Source organism: Bubalus bubalis, chromosome 1 (assembly GCF_019923935.1).
Source record: "Bubalus bubalis isolate 160015118507 breed Murrah chromosome 1, NDDB_SH_1, whole genome shotgun sequence".
Taxonomy (NCBI): domain Eukaryota; kingdom Metazoa; phylum Chordata; class Mammalia; order Artiodactyla; family Bovidae; genus Bubalus; species Bubalus bubalis.
This window is the reverse complement of record NC_059157.1, coordinates 194820167-194845453: the sequence shown is the minus strand read 5'-3', so window position 1 is coordinate 194845453 and position 25287 is coordinate 194820167. Positions and strand designations below refer to the sequence as shown.

The 25287-nt window shown below is 47.0% G+C and overlaps 2 protein-coding genes across 2 annotated transcripts in view; one reads left to right on the top strand and one right to left on the bottom strand.

Moving 5' to 3' along the window:
• The window catches only part of KCNJ6 (potassium inwardly rectifying channel subfamily J member 6), a 329855-nt gene that overhangs the window by 163854 nt on the left and 140714 nt on the right, over positions 1–25287 (top strand). The gene's annotated exons all lie outside the window — the stretch shown is intronic.
• LOC102401571 (V-type proton ATPase subunit E 1-like) lies at positions 10294–11487 on the bottom strand. Its single transcript, XM_044948383.2, is given in 2 exon segments — positions 10294–10988; positions 10991–11487. Coding segments are annotated over 2 exon segments (678 nt in total). The 5' UTR covers positions 11424–11487; the 3' UTR covers positions 10294–10743.

Here is a 25287-nt window from a genome sequence, read left to right as displayed (position 1 = left end):
CCGTGCATTGAGCAAAGGACAGCAGAGTTAGCGCTGAGCAGATAAGATGCAGGGGTCGCAGACAGCAGTGACCTTTGTTTGTTAGAGAAGTAAGAGCATAAATCTGTATGTGTGTGAGTTGCTACTAAATTTGCTAATGTATTAAGGATGAAAAGGATTTTTCCCAGAAACTTGTCACTTTTCCTGAGAAGATGCAATCATTTCACAGCATCCCTGTTGAGCTGATGCTGTGGTCCAGCACACACACAGCATATACTACTGTATAGCATAAAGAAATGGCAGCAGTATCTTCATGCTGCCGAAATATGTAAATTAGATTTTATCCTGTTTGAAATGTACTTTATCAGATTTAGTGGAGAATAATTTTTTTTTAGAATGTAAAGTAAAAGATATAAAAATGAGAAAGCTAAAGAAACTCCCCAAAATTTTTGGCAAGGAGAGAGTAAAGAGCAAGAGAAACATATGCTATACAGATAAAAATTGGAAAATGCTAAGGTGGCAGCATAATCTGAGACATTCTACCCAAGTCTCTTGAGCTTTATAATTTAGTCTTTTAAAATTAAACCAATTTAGAATATTTAATTTTACAGCATTGCTTCAATTTCTTTTTGTTTCACTGCTGGAAAAATCAGAGAGGGGAATTTAAGAGTATGATAATTCTAAAATAAATATTAAATGGCTGAATTAAAAACAAGCCACTTTCATCTACTATAACCTGTAAATTGGTTGAATGTGTGTATTTGTGTGCATATGCACACACACATGCATGTGTGGGTTTCTATCAAGGAATCCTGAATGTACAAACTATAAGATTTCCATTTCACCAGCTGGGTATAAGCATAATAATATGTGCAAATAATGATAAATTGTCTTGACATACTGCTTCCACTGGGCATCCTTTTGAGATTAGGATATGAAAATTCTTCTCTCAAATATAATTTCAGAACACTCTTTAATTCTTAGGTCTCTGTCTTTATTATAAAATGTCTTTAAAGGTAGGGTGATAGTCTAATTTACCATGGCTGAAGAAAAAGGCAACCTAAGGAGATAAGATTCTTCTCACTCAGAATTTTATTTATGGACCATGAATGTATGGATAAGTGTTTCCTAAAATATTTCTCATGCAATTCTAGTGTTGCAATACCCCAAAGGGGAGAAATCATTCCGTATTCAAACAAGATGAGAAGGTACCTTATTTTACGTTCCTTTTGGACTTCTCAGGCGCAGTATCACCATATAAGGCATCCTGAAATACAGACATCTTTTTAACATCATTTCTCAAACTTACTTGCCCAGAGAAACCCCTGCTTCTTTTTTCCCCAAAAAGCATACTCTGTGGGAGTGATGCACGTCTACCTCAACCAAAAGATATTCATTATAGATGAGGTGGTCATTACCGTATTTACTATAAATCAGAATTACCCATCTGGAAAGTCTCCTTGAATCCAGCAGTGCTTTCAGCCCCATTGCTAAGGTTGGTGAGCAGATACTCATTGCAAAATCCACAAGAGGATTAAATCAAGTGTATCTGTTAAGGTTTACCAGAGAAGCAGAACAAGTAAGAGACATATATTAAGATACTTACTGTAAGGAATTGTTTACGTAGTTGTGGAGGCCAGTCTGAAATGTGTGGGGCAAAGCCCTCAAGTGATGTTCTATCTTCTTTGACTTTCTGTACCTCAAATCTGAGATGGAACGTTAATGATTATTAATGGATTTTATGTTAGATAATAGGTCTTCCCCAGTGGCTCAGTGGTACAGAATCCACCTGCAATGCAGGAGTTGCAGGAGATGAGCATTCCATTGGATGGAGACCTAGAATTCCGTCATTTCTAGGTCAGGAAGACCCCCTGGAGGAGGGCATGGCAACCCACTCCAGTATTCTTGCCCAGAGAATCCCATGCACAGAGGAGCCTACGGGCTACAGTCCAAAGGGTCACAAAGAGTCAGACACAACTGAAGCGACTGAGCATATGTTAGATAATAAGAAAAGAAAATTAGCTGGTTAATATATAAATACAAATATATGCCTTAAAAATAGGAAGAAACACTCGTAACTATCACAGTCCTCATTTCTGCAACTCCTCACACGACCAGATTATCTAGGATAATCTTCTTTACTTCAGATCAATTGATTATGAACTTTAATCACATCTACAAATACCTTCACGGCAACCTCGAGATTGGGGTTTGAGTAACTAGGGACTGTAGCTTAGCCACGCTGGTGTATCTGAATGACCATTATATTTTCCCAGTGGGTGACCCAACTGTCATCCTTGAGGAGTCTGGATCATTATCAGTCATGCAAATTTGTATTGGGTATTGGGTTTTGTAATTTCCCACTGACTTTAATCACAGAGTATGGCAGTACTATGAGTTGACCTAAAGGATCTCTTGTATTCCAGACATACTCTTCATTAACCCCCTGTGTAGTAACAATCAAATTTCTCCTTGGTAATTAGAATCAAGTGCCCCAGTTAGTACATTAACCCCCTTCATTGCCTGTTAATTCAGGGGCACAAGATGCCCAGAGTGGCTGATGGCAGTCATAACTTTCAGTTCAATGCGATCATAGTATCTTGTGGTGGAAGAACTACTTCTTAGAGACCAAGACTTCTAGACCAGCAGAGCCTAAAAATGAGAGGCCGGTAAGCAAAAATGTTTGCTAGGTGTAATAGTGAGTGGATCTAGGAATCTATAGGAGCAACAGTACCATATATCAGACACTATTTAGAGCACATATTGCATCCTAAAGGACATCCCAGTTTTGGCAGAATTTCACATAAGGAAGGCAAATCCAGATTAAGTATCTATTCATATATTTTTAAAAAAGTGTTGCCCTTTCCATGATGGAAGTGGTCCCGTGTAATCAATCTGTCACCAGGTAACAGATTGGTTACCCCCATGGAAGTGTGCCATGTTGGGGAATTCACAAGGATCCAATTACTTCTCATAGGCTGGGCCTTCATTCATGGCTGTAGACACAGTGGCCTTGTGAGTTCCTGATCCATGCCTAACCTCCATCCCTGCCACCATGGCCACTTTATCCATGAGCCTCTGGGCAATGACAGGAGTGGTTGGAAAAAGATGCTGACTGGTATCCACAGGAGAGACCACCCTGTCCATTTGATAATTAAAATCTCCCTTGACAGAGGTCACCGTTTGGTGAGCATTTACAAAGGGCCCCTTCTTTGTCCATTCAAGGATATCTAACCACATACCTTTTCCCAGGCCCCCTCGTCACCAGTTTTTTGATCATATTTGTTCCAGGTCTCTGCCTGTTCAGCCACACTATTGGCCACAGCACATGAAGCAGGATATAATCACACACCTGGCTATTCTGCTTCCAGACAAAATGAATCACCAGGTATACTGACTGACATTTATAGCACTCACGTATATACCCACCTTGTATGTATCACCTCCAGTTGACAATGGAGTCCTGCCATGCACACCCAACTTGATGGCTCCATGGATCAGGCGATAACCGATACGTGATGGACAGCTGAGTTCACATGGTAACTCAGTTACGGAAATGTTAAGGATCCGCACTGTGATTCGATTACAGGAGCTACCAACAGCTTCAGGCAGAATCCCAACCTGCACTGACACTTCAGACATGATCAGATATACTAGATCACAGGGTCCGAGGGGCAGATCAGCTTGTGCAGCAGCCTGGACCTGTTGCAGAGCCTTCTCTTACTCTGAGCCCCGTTATAAACCCACAGCTTTTCAGGTCATTCAGCACACAGACCGGAGTAACACACCCCAGGGATGACTGTGCTGCCTCTAAACTCCAAATAGGCCCACTGTGCCTCATTTTAGGTTGTAAGAGGGACAGATGCAACAATCATTCTTCAACTTGGAAAGGATGTCTTGACATGCCCAACCCCACTGAATGCTAGACAATTTCATCAAGGTGTAATTCTCCTGAACTTTTTCTGCAACTTACTTCCCAGCTTCTGGCATGCAAACATCTTACCAACAAGACTATAGCAGTTGCTGCTTCTCTCCTTCTAGGTCCAATCAGCATAAGGTCACCAGGTTAAGGGCTTCCCAGGTGGTGCAGTAGTAAAAAGAATCTGCTGCCAATGCAGAAGATGCAGGTTCGATCCCTCGGTCAGGAAGATCCCCTGGAATAGGGAATGGCAACCCACTCCAGTATTCTTGCCTGGAAAATCCCAGAGGAGGCTGGTGGGCTACAGCCCACAGGATAGAAAAGAGCCAGACACCACTGAACACGCATGCACACACCAGTTAATGAACCAGTGTGATGTATTATAGGAAGGAAGAGTGATCAAGGTCCCTGAAGATTGTATTATGACATTAGATTGAAGAGTTAAGTCTGGATGAGGAAGGTATATTGCTGGCCTTGCTAGCTGAAATCAAACTATCTCTGGTGATCCCTAATAACAGGCATAGAGAAGAAAATACTTTCCAAATCAATAGCTGCACACTAGGTGCCAGGGGATGTGCTCATTTGCTCAAGCAACACAACCACATCTGGAACAACAGCTGCAGTTGAACTTTCATCTGATTGAGTGATAAATCCATTGTCATTCTCTGAAATACATCTGTCTCCTGCACAAATAGGCAAGTTGGGTGGGGAGGTGGTGGAAATCATCACTACCATTGTTATTGTTCTTCAGTCGCCCAGTCTGTCCAACTCTGCAACCCCATGGATTGTAGCACACCAGCCTTCACTGTCTCTCACCATCTCCTGAAGTTTGCCCAAGTTCGTGTCCACTGCTTCAGTGATGCCATCCAGCCATCTCATCCTCTGACACCCTCTTCTCTTCTGCCCTCCATCTTTCCCAGCACCAGGGACTTTTCCAATGAATCGTCTGTTTGCATCAGGTGACCAAAACACTGGAGCTTCAGCTTCAGCATCAGTCCTCAGTGCTGGCACCATTATGAGACATTACATTTGATTTACCATTTTTGTGGGTAAAGGCAATTCTAGGGCTACCATTAGGAGAAGGCAATGGCACCCCACTCCAGTACTCTTGCCTGGAAAATCCCATGGATGGAGGAGCCTGGTAGGCTACAGTCCATGGGGTCACAAAGAGTTGGACACGACTGAGCGACTTCACTTTCACTTTTCACTTTCCTGCATTGGAGAAGGAAATGGCACCCCACTCCAGTGTTCTTGCCTGGAGAATCCCAGGGACAGGGGAGCCTGGTGGGCTGCCGTCTATGGGGTCACACAGAGTCGGACACGACTGAAGCGACTTAGCAGCAGCAGCAGTAGGGCTACCATTTGACCTTTCCTACCATACGCCCTTACTCCAGAGATTGTGCATGCATGTGTGTTCAATTGCTCCAGTCACGCTTGACTCTTTGCAACCCTATGGACTGTAACCTGCCAGGCTCCCCGTTCATGGGTTTCTCCAAGCAAAGATACTGGACTGGGTTGCTGTGCCCTCGTCTAAGGGATCTTCCCATCCAGGAATTGAACCCATGTCTCCTGGGTCTCCTGCATTGCAGCTGAATTCTTTACTGCTGAGCCATCGGGAAAGCCCCACTCCATAGCTCAGGGAACCCATATGGAGATCCTGCCAGTTGTTGGGTTTATCTCTTCCAATTCAGTTTAGGTCAGTTCAGTTCAGTTGCTCAGTCATATCCAACTCTTTGCAACCCTATGGACTGCAGCACGCTAGGCCTCCCTGTCCATCACAAGCTCCCGGAGTTTACTCAAACTCGTGCCCATTGAGTCAGTGATAACATCCAACCATCTCATCCTCTGTTGTCCCCTTCTCCTCCCACTTTCAACCTTTCCCAGAATCAGGGTCTTTTCCAATGAGTCAGTCCTTCACATCAGGTGGCCAAATTATTGAAGTTTCAGCTTCAGCATCAGTCCTTCCAATGAATATTCAGGACTGATCTCCTTTAGGATGGACTGGTTGGATCTCATTGCAATCCAAGGGACTCTCAAGAGTCTTCTCCAACACCACATTCCAAAAGCATCAATTCTCCAGTGCTCAGCTTTCTTTATAGTCCAATTTTCACATCCATACATGACTATTGGAAAAACCATAGCTTTGACTAGACAGACCTTTGTTGGCAAAGTAATGTCTCTGCTTTTTAAAAAGCTGTCTAGGTTGGTCATAAGTTTCCTTCCAAGGAGCAAGAATCTTCCAATTTCATGGCTGCAGTCACCATCTGCAGTGATTTTGGAGCCCAGAAAGATAAAGTTTCTCACTGTTTCCACTGTTTCCCCATCTATTTGCCATGAAGTGATGGGACCAGATGCCATGATCTTAGTTTTCTGAATGTTGAGCTTTAAGCCAACTTTTTCACTCTCCTCTTTCACTTTCATCAAGAGGCTCTTAAGTTCTTCTTCACTTTCTGCCATAAGGGTGGTGTCATCTGCATATCTGAGGTTATTGATATTTCTCCCAGCAATCTCGATTCCAGCTTGTGCTTCATCCAACCTGGCATTTTGCATGAAGTACTCTGCATAGAAGTTAAATAAGCAGGGCGACAATATACAGCCTTGACATACTTCTTTCCTGATTTGGAACCAGTCTGTTGTTCTACGTCCAGTTCTAACTGTTGCTTCCTGACCTGCATACAGATTTCTCAGGAGGCAGGTCAGGTGGTCTAGTATTCCCATCTCTTTCAGAATTTTCCACAGTTTGTTGTGATCCACACAGTAAAAGGCTTTGGCATAGTCAATAAAGCAGAAGCAGATGTTTTTCTGGATCTCTCTTGCTTTTTCGATAATCCAACAGATGTTGGCAATTTGATATCTGGTTCCTCTGTCTTTTCTAAAACCAGCTTGAACATCTGGAAGTTTACAGTTCATGTACTATTAAGCCTGGCTTGGAGAATTTTGAGCATTACTTTGCTAGCGTGTGAGATGAGTGCAATTGTGCCGTAGTTTGAACATTCTTTGGCATTGCCTTTCTTTGGAATTGGAGTGAAAACTGACCTTTTCCAATCCTGTGGTCACTGCTGAGTTTTCCAAATTTGCTGACATATTGAGTGCAACACTTTCACAACATTATCTTTAGGATTTGAAATAGCTCAACTCGAATTCCATCACCTCGACTAGCTTTGTTCGTAGTGATGCTTCCTAAGGCCCACTTGACTTCACATTCCAGGATGTCTGGCTCTAGGTGAGTGATCACACCATCGTGGTTATCTGGGTCATGATGATCTTTGTATAGTTTTTCTGTGTATTCTTGCCACCTCTTCTTAATATCTTCTGCTTCTGTTCAGTCCATACCATTTCTGTGCATTATTGTGCCCATCTTTGCATGAAATATTCCCTTAGTATGTCTAATTTTCTTTAAGAGATCTCTGGTCTTTCCCATTCTATTGCTTTCCTCTATTTCTTTGCATTGATCACTGAGGAAGGCTTTCTTATCGCTCTGTGCTATTCTTTGGAACTCTGCATCCAAGTGGGTATATCTTTCCTTTCCTCCTTTGCCTTTCACTTCTCTTCTTTCTCAGCTATTTGTAAGGCCTCCTCAGACAACCATTTTGCCTTTTTGCATTTCTTTTTCTTGGGGATGGTCTTGATCCCTGCCTCCTGTACAATGTCACGAACCTCCATCCATAGTATTTCAGGCCCTCTGTCTATCAGATCTAATCTCTTGAATCTATTTGTCACTACCACTGCATAATCATAAGGGATTTGATTTAGGTCATACCTGAATGGTCTAGTGGTTTTCCCTACTTTCTTCAACTTCAAGTCTGAATTTGGCAATAAGGAATTCATAATCTGAGCCACAGTCAGGTCCCAGTCTTATTTTTGCTGGCTGTATAGAGCTTCTCCATCTTTGGCTGCAAAGAATATAATCAACCTGATCTTGGTATTGACCATCTGGTGATGATAATGTGCAGAGTCTTCTCTTGTGTTGTTGGAAGAGGGTGTTTGCTGTGACCAGTTCTCTGCAAAACTCTGTTAGCCTTTGCCCTGCTTCATTCCATACTCCAAGGCCAAATTTGCCTGTTACTCCAGGTATCTCTTGACTTCATACTTTTGCATTCCAGTCCCCTAAAAAGGACATCTTTTGGGGGTGTTAGTTCTAGAAGGTCTTGTAGGTCTTCATAGAACTATTCAACTTCAGCTTCTTCAGCTTTACAGGTTGGGGCATAGACTTGGATTACTGTCATATTGAATGGTTTGCCTCAGATAGCTCAGATGACTATTCCATTTATGTACTCCAGAACTGGGGAAATAACCCCAGGATGGGTTTGAGGACCCAGTGAGTCCACTGAGTGATGGACTTGACATTGATCACCTGACCTTCATTAACCCCTGCTCTGATCAAAGTAGTGGTTTGGATCGCCTGGAATCTGTTTCCTTTCAGACTCACTGTCTAGTAAACTCTAACGTGTCTCATTATTTCCTTTCCCCAGTGCTTAATAACCCTGGTAATTGGCTGTAGATCCCTCTGGGGAAGACTGGGAGAAAGACTAAGTATAAAATTTTAACTATATGCTGGGATTCATGCTCGTGAGTACCTGATATCCCCTTTATTAAAGAGGTTCTTGGCCTAAAATTGTTGTTGTTTAGTTGCTAAGTTATGTCCAACTCTTTTGAAACTCCGTGGACTATAGCCCCAAATCTGGGAATTGATTCAAGGGCCGTGACTCTCTGTTCTGCTGTGTCAAGTCTGTCCACTAGACCTAGAACTCTTCCACTTACACAGAACCATGACAGGTTCTTCAGGCAGGAAAATTCAGAGGTCTGGTGACCCTGTGTACTATGTACCTCCAGGACCACCCTCCATCTTGCAAAGCCAACTGTTGTATTTTGGTTGCTCAGTTCTTCATTTTTCTTCTTCCTTACTTTTTTATTACGTTGCTAACTTGGTAAGAATAAAGAACCACTTAAAGATACAAAACCAGTAACTCTCAAACCAGCTTAGATGCCTTCCTGTCGTGTTGCTATCAATGTGCACATTCAGAAGCCAAAATAAAAGCAAGTGGCCCCTCAGTTCAGTTCAGTTCAGTTCAGTTGCTCAGTCGTGTCCGACTCTTTGCGACCCCATGAATCGCAGCACACCAGGCCTCCCTGTCCATCACCAACTCCCGGAGATCACTCAGACTCATGTCCATCGAGTAGGTGATGCCATCCAGCCATCTCATCTTCTGTCGTCCCCTTCTCCTCTTGCCCCCCACCCCTCCCAGCATCAGGGTCTTTTCCAATGAGTCAACTCTTCGCATGAGGTGGCCAGAGTATTGGAGTTTCCCTTAATTGCCATGTCACGTGGTACATGGATGGCCTTGTGTATCATGTCTCATGGAGATGTCCCTGGCTGGTGTGTCACAGTGACCTGTATGGGGTGGCCTGAGAGAACCTCCTCTACCAACCAACCAACTCAGGAAGGACACACAGGCTGACATAAGGCCGAGAAGAAAAAGTCAGACAACTCACAATGACTCATACAGACACTTGAAAATAAAAAAATCTATACACAGCCACCTACGGTATTTCAATTTAAAAAATTTTGCCCAAGTCCTTCAGAAATATAATTTGCATGAAAGCCCACATTTCTAAAAACAATTTTCAGTTCTCACGTATGATTTCCCAGACCTCCAGACTTCTGTGTCTCCTTCTGAGTACAGATCATTTTCCAAGCTTTGGTGCAGAAAATACAAACAACCGATCTGAGTTGAAATCTAATCAGTCCACTCTTTTAGGGGAAACATGAACATTAAATTTAAATTCTCATCTCAGAATTTTTTTTAAAAGGCAACTTCAAGATTTGGGGAGGGAGAGGAAAACCAAACTTTCGATCACCGTGTCTTTCACCTGGGTTTCTGACCCTCCTGCTTTCTCCTCAACCTTCCCATCTTGCCTGGGAAGTGGTGAAAGGGTGGGATTGCAGTGAGAGCCCCCGAGGGTGACCCAGCGTCTCCCCTGCAACAGGCCACTAATCTCTAGCTGCTTCCTTCTCAGTGAAGGATGAGATTTGAACAAAAGTGTTCCCAGACCCCTTGCAGATCTTACATACCACAATTCTACTCTTTTTGACCCTCTGCCCCATCCTGTGTGTCCCTGAGACAGTGGTCAGGGACTGCTCCATGAGACATGATGCTCATGATAGACATGATGCTACAGGACTGTCCATCTGCCACGTGACCTGGCAGTTAAGGGAACCCTAAGGGGCCACACACTTTCACGGATTTGGAAGCCAACCCAGGGACACAAGCATTTCTCCACACACTTAGAATTTCTCCAGGATGAGGACTGAGGCAGTTTGGGTCCCTCCCGGTCCCTTCTTTTCCACCTGGATGAAGAAGTGTGCCCCACAATTCTTTTTTTTTTTTTCCACCTCCACGTTGTGTTTTAATAAATAGAGCAGATTCATGGAATAGACCTTAAATCACATTTACAGACACTTCTATGTCCAAACACATAGGCGAGAAGCTGCTGCTGCCGGAAGGGATGAGGCCCACATGCACTTGAGGACTGAGTCTACCACCCCACCGCCTGTAGGCTGGATGGTGGAGCCCAGGACAGCAGCAGGTGCGGGACACGCACGCACCTGGCCCCGCAACTGTGTGCTACAGAACGGCGGGAACTGTGCTACTTTGAGACAAGCTAGAGGAAGGTTTCCTAATGTACTAACTGAGACTCCCATCATTACCCATCAGTCAGAGAACATTAGCTACAGAAGAGCACCCACTGACAAATAAGGGCAGGGGACAGCAAAGAGGAAGCTATACAGGCCATCTCGTTTCTTCCAATGATGGGAGCGTCCTCGTCACGCACCTCCTGCTGGCTTAGTCCAAAAACTTCCTGTTGGCATTTGCACCAAACAAGGCTCCCTGCACTTCGGGCATCATCTGCTGGGCTATGAGGTCCAGCCGACTTTCAAGTGTGTTGGACACCTTGATCTTGCGGTCCCCATTATAGATCTCAACACCGCCGGCTATCTCCTTGGGCAGGTAGGCCTCCTGGTCAATCTGGACATCAACGTCTCTTTTGGTTGCAACTTTGTACAGGGGGATTGCTTTTTGCACTGCAGCTTCACCAGAGGGAAATCCTGTTTCCTGCAGCGAATGATCATCCGGGGCTCCAGCAACTGGTACAAACCCTGGAGGACCAGTCCATCCAGCAGCACTTGGTACCTGGTTGTATCTTCTACCACTTTGCTGAGTCTCTGTTTTGCTTCATTTAGTAGGTCTGTGATAAGGTCATCTCTCGCTCTGAGGACTTTGAGCCTCGCTTGATTCATCAAATTGGACATCTGAATTTTCTTCTGCTGCTCAATCTGCTTTTCTTTCTTCTCATAATATTCCATAATCTTCAGTCTCTGGGTTTGGACAAGACGAACTTTCTCAATGTTGAACTCTTCTTCTGCCTTTGCATCAATTTCTTCTGCTTTCGCATTGGCTTCTTGTTCAATAAAAGCCATCATGTGCTTAATCTGCTTCTGCACGTAGGCATCGCTGAGGGCCATGGCGGCAAGCTGTGCGGCGGCGGACGATCGGCCGGAGCTCAGACCTGACCTGCCCCACAATTCTTAAAGCTTCCCCCGTGACTCAGAGAGTAAGGAATTTGCCTGCTATGCAGAAGACTGGGGTTTGCTCCCTGAGTCAGGAAGGTCCCCTGTAGAAGGGCATGGCATGGAGAATCCCCTGGATGGACTAGAGTCTGTGGAGTCACGAAGAGTCCAACAAGGCTGAGCAACTGATACATTAGAACTGTCAAGTCTAGGATGATTCTGATCCCATACACAGAGTTCCCAGCACTAAGCTGGGGCATATCGGGGGCCAGGAGGTCCTCCGGATATCAAAGTTGGCCTCAGGAGAGTTGCATCCCATTTGTGGAGCTTCCGCTTTCATTTCCTTCAGTGTTCTTGCCTGGAGAATCCCCACGGACAGAGTAGCCTGGCAGACTACTGTCCTTGAGGTTGCAAAGAGTCGGACACGACTGACCGACTGAGCGCAGCACACAGTGCAGCTGCAAATCAGGCAGAGGCTGCCTCTTCACTTCCTGGTAGCCTTCCCTGAGCTCCCTCGAGGGGCCCTGCCCCACTGTGACTCCTCACACTCTGCTCTCCCTCCCATGCCTGTAATCAAAGTTCACCAGGCCAGTTCTGCCTTCCCCAGATCGACTCCCATGGGATCTAATGGATTAAATGCATGATCAAAACCCTGCCAAAAAATCAAGGCACCCACGGTGTTACCCACCCCCATGCCTTCTGTCCCTGTCTACATCCATCCCTTCCTAGCCTAGTGACAAACCACCTATCTCCAAAAGGGCCCGTATGACACAGGAGACAGGTCCCTGGAATGGTATGTACAGGGTGGTAGGTAGGCTTCCAGAAGCCCAAATCACATTGCAAGGGAGGCTTCCTACTCCACCCACCCATGGAACCAGCCAGATCATGCTTTCGTAATCATCCCTACCCCAATCCCTCCAGGAAAATAGCTGCCCAGAACGGCACTGTGCTTTCTCAAGATGTAAAATTCATGAACATATTGCTGAGGACACGAAAAGAGTGTGTTACACTGGAACATCAGATAACTTTGCTGCTTCTAACCAATGGTATGCCGGTAAACGTTCATCAACAAGCTGGCTAGGAAAAATAATGTGTACATACACACATATTTTTGTAATAAATTGTATTGATCAAAAGGACATAGAGCATACAATTTACAAATAACAACATACATAGTCTTTTTATTGTAATTCCACATAGTGTAAATCCACACTGATTCTCACAGAACATTTTTGTGGAATTTTCCAGAACTCTTGCTCCTGCAGCCAGCCTATGGTTGCCATGGACAAATGAGTGTCATTCCAACAGGAATGTTGGTTGAGACTTGCATTTGCATTTAGTGAAACACAGAAGGTGACGATGCAAGTCGGATTTCACTCATTCATCAGTGACCCGAACAGCTTCTTGAACCAAATAATAGTTTTCAAATACAATTTGAATCTTTCCTCAGTTTTTTGGTGGTATTCATAATATAACAGGTACAGACATGAGACACTCTTAAGTTGAATCTGCATTATTAACAATTTCCTGTTTCTTCCTTGAATCCAGAGCAGAATTTTTCAGCTTCACTACTGACATTTCAGACCAGAGAGTCTGAGCATTCTTTTTCCTAGGGGTTGTCCTGTATGTATTAAATGTTTAACAGCATCCTGACCTCTACCCACTATGCCAGTAATGCCCCCGTCCGTGACCATCAAAATCTCAAACGTTGACAAATGTCCCCTGGGGACAAAATCACCGCTAGTTCATAACCACCCATCTTGACAGCCAACAGAACAATAACCCGAGCTTTCATCAGTTGCGTTGACAGTTTCCCTGGTAGAAATACTCCCACCATGGCCAATTTCCACCTATCAAAGTGACTTCAGCAATGCTATACTGCAGAATTTCCACGTTTTAGATACAACATGTAAATAACTTCAAGAAGTGAGTAGGAAAGTGATGAGTTTTGAGTATTGATCTCATTTGCCTTGAAGATAATTGTAAATTTGCATAATTTAATTTTTAACAATGGCCATGTTTGACAATCAGCTCATACACCTAAAATTTGACAATCTGCTATCCTAGCCAATCAAGCAAGCTCCAGCACACCACCACTTCCACCCAAGAAAAGGCGAAGTTTTGAGTGAAATATTCGTGGTGTGCCAAACTAAGTCTGTACCTCGGAGCAGAGCTTCTGGTTTGTTTGCACCATTTGCTTCTCCCCAGCTCTCCACTTAGCTGAGGCACGTTCTGAAAGCACTTTCAAAGCACTAGCAGATCATGAGATGACCAGCCACACACTCACCCTTAAAAACACAACCTTCCAGCAGATGACCTGGAAACTCATTTGGGAACATGATGGGATCTGAACTAGAAAGAGCCCAGTTGGAAGCTCTGTGAAAAAGGAAGTGGAGTCTCTACCTGTTTTACACCTGAAGCTAACATGACATTGTAAATCAACTATACTTCCATTTTCTAAGTAAAAAGGAAGTGGAGTAGGGAAGACTGGAGCTGTGACCTAAACTTAGAGACCCCTGCAGGAATCCAGATGCAAACTGATGAGAAGGCTACAAAATAGCATGCATGGGCTGGCCACTTGGGTGTGAATCTGTGTTGACACACAGAACAGTACCTGGAAAGATAAAGGGATAAAGTCTCCCTCTTCTTCTTCATCTGTTATGCTTCCCAGATGCTCAGCTAATGGCTCACATGGTTCCATTTTCTCAGCCTGCTGCTTCAGAAGGAGAAAATCCCTTCAAATCAAATTGCTCTTCACTCATTCCCATGACAAGGCACCCTTTACAGTAACACCAGGAACTCAATCTCCCTTACCACAGTCTTTATAAAGGGATAGTGTTGACTGTCAGTTTCCATAAATGCATTGCCCTGTGATACAATTCCATTTTTGTTGAAGTATAGTTGATGTACAATATTATATAAATTACCAGTGTGCCATATAGCGAGTCACAATTTCTAAAGGTCCCTTGGACTGCAAGGAGATCCAACCAGTCCATTCTGAAGGAGATCAGCCCTGGGATTTCTTTGGAAGGAATGATGCTAAAGCTGAAACTCCAGTACTTTGGCCACCTCATGTGAAGAGTTGACTCATTGGAAAAGACTCTGATGCTGGGAGGGATTGGGGGCAGGAGGAGAAGGGGACGACAGAGGATAAGATGGCTGGATGGCATCACTGACTTGATGGACGTGAGTCTGAGTGAACTCCAGGAGTTGGTGATGGACAGGGAGGCCTGGCGTGCTGCGATTCATGGGGTCGCAAAGAGTCGGACACAACTGAGTGACTGAACTGAACTGAACTGATACTCCATTTATAGTTATCATAAAATATTGGCTATTTCCCTCTGTGGTCCAATACATCCTTGTAGTTTATTCTGTGTGTAACGATGTGTACCTCTTAGTCCCCCACGCCCGTATTCCCCTTCTTCTCTTCCTCTCCCAACCAGTAACCACTAGCTGTGTTCTCTGTACCTATGGGTCTGCTTCTTTTCAGTAACTTTCACCAGTTTGTTGTATTTTTTAGATTTCAGATATAAATGATATCACACAGTATTTGTCTTTCTCTGTGTGACGTATTCCATTAAACGTAATACACTCCAAGTTCATCTATGTTGTTGAAAATGGCAACTTTTCATTCTTTTTATGGTTGAGTAGTATTCCATTTTGCATATTGTTATATGCACCACATCTTCTTTGTCCATTCATCTGTCCACAGGCATTTAGGTTGTCTCCATGTTTTGGTTATTGTGAATAGTGCTGCTAAGAACAGAGGAGGCATGTATCTTTTTGAATTAGTGTTTTGGAGTTTTCTTGTATATACACCCAAGAGTGTAATTGCTGGGTCACTGTTTTTGTGGTTCAGTCTCTAAGTGGTGTCTTACTCCTTACAGTCTCGTGGACTGCAACATACCAGGCTTCTCTGTCCTTCACTATCTCCCAGAGTTGGCTCAAACTCGTGTCCATTGAGTTGGTGATGCCATCCAACCATCTCACCTTCTGTCATCCCTTTCTCCTCCTGCCCTCAATCTTTCCCAGCATCAGGGTCGTTTCCAATGAGCTGGCTATTCCCATCAGGTGACCAAAGTACTGGAGCTTCAGCTGCAACATCAGTCCTTCCAATGAATATTCAGGATTGATTTCCTTTAGGATTGACTGAGAGTCCAAAAGACTCTCAAGAGCCTTCTCCAGTGCTATAGTTCAAAAGCATCAATATTTTGGTGCTCAGCCTTCTTTATGGTGCAACTCTAACACCCTTACATGACTACTGGAAAAACCAAAGCTTTGACTTTGACTATGGTGCCCTTTGTCAGCAAAGTGATGTTTCTGCTTTTTAATATGCTGTCTAGGTTTGTCATCGCTTTTCTTCCAAGGACTAAGCATCTTTTAATTTCATGGTTGCTGTCACCATCCACAGTGATTTGGGATCACAGGATAATTCTGTTTTTAGGTTTTTGAGAAGTCTGTTTTCTACAGTGGCTTGATGCGACTTCATTTTAAATATAACCGATGTCATAATCATCTACTTTGCTGATCAAGGACTTGGTTCCCCTTCTAGTCAACATGGCCTTTGAGTGTTGAACCAACTGTCACTCAAATAATCTCTCTGAACACCATCACAAGCAATGAAGGGGGTGAAAGGGAGAAGGTTCCAGAAAGCACGTGGGGAGACCCAGCTTCTCTTCAGCCAGCACAGGGGCCACAGCTAGCAGCATTGTGCATAGGATGAGGGGGCCTGGGGACCCCCTGTGGATCAGGCTCAAGTCTTGGAGGGGTCCATGGGGACAGAGGAGACGGGGGCAGCAGCATCCCTGGGCAGAGGTCCAGCCCTTGTAACACTGCTGATCCCCTGTGTATCTGACCCTGGAATCTCAGCCAGCTGACGCCACTCACAGAGGACTCTTCACCAGTCCTCGCCAGTCTTGGGGGTCTGGTAGTGGTGGTGGTCATCCTGGGGGCAGACCAACTGCCTCACCCAGAAGAATACATCTTCTGAGAAAGACTGCTATGGGGTGAGCCTACAGTGGAACTCTGACTTAGATGAAGAGGGTGGCTGTTCCAAGTGACTCAGGAAACATACAAGGTGTGGGCAGCTGCTGTGCCCACGAGTCACTCCCAGGCCGTGTTCTCCAGCAGAGGGGTCCAGGGTGCCTGGGTCAGGGGGCTGCATGAGGGCTTAATCCATGGCTGCCCAATACCTTGGACTCCACCACCTCCCAGGCAGAACTGGGTGTGAAGGAAGGGAGGGACAGGCCCCCTTAGCCCCTCCTTTGACAGTGGATGAAGAAGGTCCCAGGAATGTGCCCGGTCAGGATCTCGTAACATTCAGAGATCCTGCTGGCTGGCATGCCTGAACCCCATAGAACAGCCAGAGGGGCTGGCACGGGTTCCACAGTCCCTCTGGGATCAGGAGTGGGAGGCAGAAGAGGAGGATGGGAGAGAGGCAGAGATGACGCTGTCCTTGCTCTTCACCCCTGGCGCTCCATCCTTGCTTACAGGTCCTGGGTTCAGACTCCCTACGTGGGCAGGGTAGGGGCTGCAGGCTCTGACCCTCAGGACCGGCACACAGCCAGAGGTGGGAGGCCTCCTGTTCTCCCAGGAACTTTGGGAAATTCATCTGTCATGAGTCCCACGCACTACTGGAGGCTGCCCGCCAGGGGCTTTCGAGGACTCCGGGCTTCTCAGGAGCCGGGGAACTGCAAGGAGCGCATCACCCGGAGCAGTGCTTGTTCTTATCTGCCTGTTTATTCCTCGGCACAGATTCTGGGGGTGGGAAAAGCACCCTGCAGAAACGAGATAGGAGCATCACTCTTCTCGGCCACTGCTTCTCACCCCTGGCTGCCTGTCAGAAAGAGCTGAGGGGTTCTGCAGACAGGCTCTGCCCCAGAGTGCATGCATGCTAAGTCACTTCAGTCATGTCCAGCTCTGTGTGACCGTATGGACTGTAGCTCACCAGGCTCCACCGTCCATGGAATTCTCTAAGCAGAGATGCTAGAGTGGGTTGCCTTTCCCTTCTCCAGGGGATCTTCCCAATCCAGGGATGGAGCCCGCGTCTCTTAAGTCTCCTGCATTGGCAGCAGGTTCTTTACCACTAGTGCCACCTGGGGAGTCCCTTACCCCCAGAGACTGGGATTCAAATTGCCTTACGGTGGGGCTTAGACTCCGGGATTTCTTAGACTCTTGCCTAAGATCCTAACGTGCAAGCAGGGCCACAGATGAGCAGCTCTAATCCAAAAATGCAACTAGATGGGTCCCCGAGGACCCAGGGGGGCGTGGCTTTTTCCGCCCCAGGCCATAGCAGGAACCACCCGCATTTTCCTGGTGAGACCTCTGAAGTCATTAGGTGCACACAGCTGTGGCCGTGGATGGTAAACAAGTGCGGACCTCACTGGGGACCTTGTGGCCTCCTGTGTGAGACACCCAGGAGAGGGGCAAGCTCTGTGTCCAGCCAAGGGACAGGCAGTTGCTTGTGGCCAGCCCCTGGAGGAGGGGCCCATTTCTCTCCCAAGACTCAGACACAGCCTGTCCATCACCCCAGGACTGGAGCCCCTGTGGCTGGCTCGTCCTTAAATTTTGAGTAACTTGGGTAGGAAGCCTCGTGACCTGTTCCTTTGCTGAGTTGCCTTCCAGAGACCAAGTGTCTGCCTCTACCCAGGAAGCCATTGGAAGTGGCATCGGTGAGCCAGACATGTGGGGGAGCAAAATGCAGCCGAGCAGGGCCTCTGGGGCAGCAGGGAAGCCAGGCTGGGTGGGCTTTTCCCTCTCACTTCAGCTCCCATCTAATACTTAGCTCCTCCCGGGGTGGGAGTCTCTGGGTGAGGGTCTGAGACGCAGGTGGGGAGGAGGGTTGCAGGGCTTCTTGCTGTGGATGGTGATGTCTGCTAGGTAGAGCTGGGTGCCTGCTCTGTACCAGCTGTGGGCAGATCCTTTCAAGAAAAAAGGGAAGTCTCCCTGAAAGAGTTCAACCTGTCAGTGTGTTCTGGGCACTCCTGGCTCAGGATGACTGCTGGCCTGTGTTTTACGGCTGTTCTGGGTGTCATTATGTGCTCAGGGCCACTGTCCTGCTAGTGGGGGGGGCGGGGGGAGAGGGCACAGAGCAGAGAGTGCAGATGAACCTCAGGTCCTCCTAACGAGAAAGGAAGAGGGTACATCTGCATTCCATGCAGAGGAAGACATCTGCATTCAGTATTGCAGACTTCAAGTTGAATGGCCCACACGTTTGAGAAAAACTACAAACAACATGCAAATATCTTTGCCCCTAGAAAGCTACAAGGTTCCAGACTGACCCCAGACCATCTCACCTTCTCGTCTATTTGATGCTTTTGAACTGCGGTGTTTGAGAAGACTCTTGAGAGTCCCTGGACTGCAAGGAGATCCAACCAGTCCATCCTAAAGGAAATCAGTCCTGAATATTCATTTGAAGGACTGTTGCTGAAGCTGAAACTCCAATACTTTGGCCACTTGATGCGAAGCACTAATTCATTTGAAAAGACCCTAATGCTGGGAAAGATTGAAGGCGGGAGGAGAAGGGGACGACAGAGGATGAGATGGTTGGATGGCATCACCGACTCGATAGACATGAGTTTGGGTAAACTCCAGGAATTAGTGATGGACAGGGAGGCCTGTTGTACTACAGGCCATGGGGTTGCAAAGAGTCGGACATGACTGAGCGACTGAACTGAACTGATCTCTATATGATCTATGGCAAGGGGGACCTCGCTCTTCTCCTCTCTGGACTTTATCAGATTCTGGGGTCAAAAGTGTAAAAAGTTTAGCAGTGAGCATGTGTGCATGTGTAAATGTACAAGCTCACACAAACACAGCACACACATGAACTCCTTGTATGCATGCACATATCCCAAACTCCTCCCATACTTTGAGGAGTGGCAGTGATGGTGATTTAGTCACTAAGTCATGCCCACCTTTGCAATCCCATGAACTGTAGCCCACAAGGCTCCTCTGTCCATAGGCAAGAACACTCAGTGGGTGGCCATTTCTTTCTCCAGAGGATCTTCCTGACCCAGGGATCGAACGTGTGTCTCCTGCACTGCAGGCAGATTCTGTACCACTGAGCCACCAGGGCCACAGCAAGCCTCCCTCACCCAGCTTCGTGGGCCTGGAACCCGGATCCCCAGGCCGTGTCTTCCTCCAGTTCCTTCTTCACCTCCCTGGCTTTCTCTGAACCCGCCATGTCCCTCTGGGCCCAGGCTCTCAGCCAAGGCCCTCTGGCCATCCCTTAGTCAAGCCAGGCTAACACCATCCCCCCCAACTCCAGAAATGTGCATTGAAGGGATGGGTCGTTCCATTCCCAGCACAGGTGAGGAAAGTAACAAAAGAGTGCTCCCTCTTCATCCTGGACCTCCTAATCTGGATGACAGGAGGGCCAGGCAGGCTCTGATGAAAGGAGGGGAGGGGTGTGGGGTGTTCTTGAACCCCAAAAGGTGGCAGGTAGGGATGATGGGCAAGATAGGTTCTTGAGTGGGAAGAGCGCATCTGACATTCGAAGCAGACACAGGAGCAGGGGCCCCAGCACGTGACAGCTGGGGGGCTGGTGGCCGTGAGTCCGGATCCTCTGACTCTGGAGTGGTGTGGGACACCCAACTAAGTCACAGAGCTCTCTCCTGTCTGCAGGGCCTGAATTTGCATCTGACTGCAGCGGGGAGGGTCCAGTGCCTCCCTACCACCCAATCTGTCCCTTATTTGAGATACACTGTCCACAAGTAAAAAGGGTTTGAGAACATTCTTGGGGGAGATAATATGGTGCAGTGGTCAGGAGATGTGGAATCTGGCCACCTCTGTTCAAATTCTGACTCTGTGTGGCCTTAGTTGAGTCATTTAGCCTCTCTGAGTCTCAGTGTGCTTATTCATAAAACGAGGATAATTGCACTTTCAGTTCAGTCACTCAGTCGTGTCTGACTCTTTGCAACCGCATGGACTGCAGCAGGCCAGGCCTCCCTGTCCATCACCAACTCCTGGAGTTTACTCAAACTCATGTCCTTCAAGTCAGTGATGCCATCCAACCATCTCATCCTCTGTCGTCCCCTTCTCCCCCTGCCCTCAATCTTTCCCAGCATCATGCTCTTTTCCAACGAGTCAGTTCTTCACATCAGGTAGCCAAAGTATTGGAGTTTCAACTTCAGCATCAGTCCTTCCAACAAGTATTCAGGACTGATCTCCTTTAGGATGGACTGGTTGGATCTCCTTGCAGTCCAGGGACTCTCAAGAGTCTTCTCCAACACCACAGTTCAAAAGCATCAGTTCTTTGGCGCTCAGCTTTCTTTATAGCCCAACTCTCACATCCATACATGACTACTGGAAAAACCATAGCTTTGACTAGACGGACCTTTGTTGGCAAAGTAATGTCTCTGCTTTTTAATATGCTGTCTAGATTGGTCATAGCTTTTCTTCCAAGGAGTAAGTGCCTTTTAATTTCATGGCTGCAGTCACCATCTGCAGTGATTTCAGAGGCCAGAAAAATAGTCTTTCACTGTTTCCATTGTTTCTCCACTGAGAGAGTTTCACTTTCAATAGCACTTTAGTGTTCATATTAATTTGCTTCTTTACAAACACCCCAAAATCTAGTGGCTTAGACTAGCAGGAAACACTATCTCTGGTATCTTCTGGGGGGCCAGGAATTTGGGGACTGGCTTGGCTGGGTAGGTCAGGTTCAGGGTACCTCTGGGTTCCATCTGCTTTTGTCTGGGCTGCCATCATCTCAGGGCTTGGCTGGCTGGTGAGCCTGCTTTCTGAGCAGGCTCAGGCACTTACCTGGCGAGTTGGTGCTGGCTGCTGGTGGGAGGCTTCAGTTCCTCCTGACATGGGCTTCCCTGTAGGGCTGCTGGAGCATCCCCACGCCGTGGCATCCGGTCCCCCCAGAAATGACAATCGGGTGTAGAGTCAGGCAGCCTGAGACGTGCTACCACCGTCGCTCCTGCCACACTCTGCTCCTCCAAGAGAGTCACCCACGTTCAGAAGGAGGGTAATCTGGGTCCATCTTTTGAAGGGAGGACTGTCAAAGAATTAAGGATGATAGAATGCCAGGAAGGAAAGAAATAGGGTGTTACATGGAGAAGGCCAGCAAAGCTCCTTAGACTGGGGGGATATGGGGAACACGTTCTGGAAGACAAGAGGCAGCCAGTACAGGCAGAACTCAGACATATTATGGGTTTGGTTCCAAGGCTCCATTGCTCAGTTGTGTCTGCTCTTTGTGACCCCCATGGACTGTTGACTTCCAGGCTCCTCTGTCCATGAAATTTTCCAGGTAAGATTACTGGAGTGGGTTGCCACTTCATACTCCAGGGGATCTTCCCAGCCCAGGGATCTAAACCCTATCTTCTGCATCTCCTACATTGGCAGGTGGATTCTTTACCACTAATGCCACCTGGGAAGCCCCATTTGGTTCCAGACCACTGCAATAAAGCAAATATTACAATAAAGTAAGTCTCCCACATGTTCTGGTTGCCCAGTGCATATAAGTTATGTTTACACTAGACTGTTGTGTACTAAATGTGCAGTAGCCTGTCTTCCAAAAAAACAATGTACATACTTTAATTAATGAAACACTTTATTGCTAAAAAAAATGCTAACCATCATCTGCTCCTTCAGTGAGTCGTGATCTTTTTGCAATAGTGACATCAGAGATCACAGATCATTATGACAAATATAATAATAATGAAAAGTTTTGAAATTTTGTAAGAATTATCAAATGTGACACAGAGGCCTGAAATGAGCAAATGCTGTTGGAAAATGGTGCCAATAGACCTACTCAACACAGAAGTGCCACAAACTTTCAAGTTGTAAAAACACAATACCTGTTAGGTGTATAAAAAAAAAGAGAGAGAGAGAGAGAAAATGAGATGTCTGTGATGGGGATAGTCAAGGGATGGGCATTCCAGGTAGATGGAACCATTAGCTCAAGGCCCCCATGGAGAGAGAAGGACCTGGGGGGTTAAGACCATCCATGAGGTCAGGGTGTCCGGAGCTAGTGAGCAAGAACAGGGTGGGGGTTGGTGGAGAGACAGCATCTTCACCCATCTTCCAGGTGGCACTTTTCCCTCGGACTTTATTTCTGGGTTTTCAAAGGCCCTGCCACTGGGCTTCCCCAGTGACAGAAGAACCGCCTCCCAAGGCAGGAGACATAAGAGATGCAGGTTCGATCCCTGGGTGGCAAAGATCCCCTGGAGGAAGGCACAGCAACCCACTCCAGTCTTCTTGCCTGGAGAATCTCACGGACAGAGGAGCCTGGCGGACTACAGTTCATGGGGTCGCAAAGAGTGAGACATGACAGCGACTTAGCAGACCACTTACTTCGGTCTCTCCGCTTGTTTCAGAGTGGCTTATTCAAGAGCAGAAAGGAGGGCAAGGGCACCAGGAGAGGGCAAGGCCATAGAGGACAAGACCAAGGCGCCAGTTTAGAGCAGGCAGAGTGAGCCAAGGGCCCTGGGATGTGGCTGAACCGAGTCGGCTTTCCAAGGCCGCTGGCCCCGCCTGACCTGGAGAGTCAGAAAGCTGAGCTGAGACAACCTGCTCCCCAGCTGTGAGTGTGGACAGGTCACCTCTGGGCTGAGGGTTGAGGCTCAGATGGAGGCCAGGGGGCACTGAAGAAGAAGGCACAGACAGGGGTTCAGTTCTTGCCAACCCACGACTGGAGGCCAGGCGACCTCTAAGATTCCATCTTCTCACCTTAAAATCTCTAATCATCACCTCCTCCTTCAGTAAAATCTCTTATTACTTCAAATGTGCTGGAGCCACTCCTCTGGCTCATAAGATCTGCCTGGTAAATATTCAGGGATTTTGTGAACCGGTTGTGAAACTGCTGAGAAGCCTGAAATCAGCCGTGGTGGGAGCGTTTACACCATGGAAATTAGCAAACACTGCAAATCAAGGCTTTTCTCCACCCGCTTCTCGCCATCTGCGTTCGTGCTAAGTTGCTTCAGTCAAGTCTAACTCTTTGCAACCGTATGGACTGCAGCCCACCAGGTTCCTCTGTCCATGGTATTCTCCAGGCAAGAATACTAGAGTGGATTGCCATGCCCTTCTCCAGGGGATCGTCCTGATCCAGGGATCAAACCCATATCTTTTGTATCTCCTTCTTTGGTAAGGAAGTTCTTCACTTCTAGTGCCACCTGGGAAGCCCCCTTCTCTCTGTAGTATTGGTTTATCCACCTGCCACTGCACATGTTTTTAAGAGTGGAAAAAGAAGATAATATTTACAATACCCAACACACAGTAACTTCTGCCCAAAGAGCAGCTATCAGTCTACACAAACCTCTCATCAATGCAACCATTATGACCTCGGACACGTTTTGAGTCTAAAGACAAAAAAGTTAAGGGGCTTCCCTTATAGCTCAGTTGGGAAAGAATCTGCCTGCAATGCAGGAGACCTCTGTTCATTTGATCCCTGGGCTGGGAAGATCCCCTGAAGGGGGCATGGTGACCCACTCCAGTATTCTTGCCTGGAGAATCCCATGGACAGAGGAGCTTGGTGGGCTGCAGTCCACAGGGTCACAAGGGTCGGACATGACTTAGCGACTAAACCACCACCATCACCACAGGAAAGTTAAAAGACCTCCAGAAGTCTTGCTGAATCCACTTTGCAAGATTTCTACCAACAGCCACCTCTGTGCTCCAGAGTGCCCCCTGCTCCAGACACGCATGTTCTTACTCTGTCAAGGATGTTGTGTCCCGGGGGCATCAAGAGGAGAGACAAAGGTGAAAGTGAAAGTCACTCTGTCGTGTCCAACTCTTTTTGACGCCATGGACTATGCAGTCCATGAAATTCTCCAGGCCAGAATCCTGGAGTGGGTAGCCTTTCCCTTCTCCAGGGGATCTTCCCAACACAGGGATTAAACCCAGGTCTCCCACATTGCAGGCAGATTCTTTATCAGCTGAGCCACAAAGGAAGCCCAGCAACTTCCCTAAAACCCCCTCCACCTGGGCCACGTGAAGCATTGCCCCAAACCAAGCCAGGGTTCCTTGCTTCCCCTCCCCTACACCCTCCACCCACCCACACAGGACCCAGAAACTGCAACTTCCCAGCACCACGCCAGGCAGTCAGTCACAGCCTGCGAGCAACAGCAGAGGTGGAAGATCAACACCCAGTGTCGTCCCAGAAGCTGAGACTCTGACTCCTTCTTGCTGTTGTTGTTTTAATCAGGAGTCATTTTCCAGGGGACACAGCTTGTGACGGAATGGATGTCAGGTCAGATGACCTGGACTCAAGCCAGACAGGTGCTAGATGAGTAACGTCATACCAGTCAAGGCCATTTGTCGCTTTTCTGTAACCAGGAATGATTGTTTTGACAATAAGGGAGATTATTATCAGACTAACTGAGCACTCATAATGGGCCGGACGGGGCTTGGGCATGGCAACCCACTCCAGGATTTTTGCCTGGAGAATCCCATGGGCAGAGGAGCCTGGTGGGCTACCGTCTATGGGGTCACAAGGAGTCGGACTCGACTGAAGCGATTTAGCACGCATGCACGCAACTGATCAGACCCTCCCCTTGGTGCTTTACACGGGTGATGGCCACAGCACAGGGCAGAAACGGCAGACGCCAGCGGGCTGCCTGCGCTCCCAGGCAGAGGATGGACAAAGATGCCAGGGCAGCTCTGCAGGCTGGAGCTCTGGCCACAGACCGAGCCTCCATCCCATTGCGCAGTAGCTCTCTTCTCCGAAGCCCCCAGCCAGCTCTGCTTCTGGGATATATTCTCAGACAGTGGAGTCCGCAGCTCCCATGTTCTTTCCAGGGATGGCCTCATACTCCCTGTGTTATTACAAAACAAGCTCCAGAGTTTCGTTTCTTTTCTTTTTATTGTTCATTCA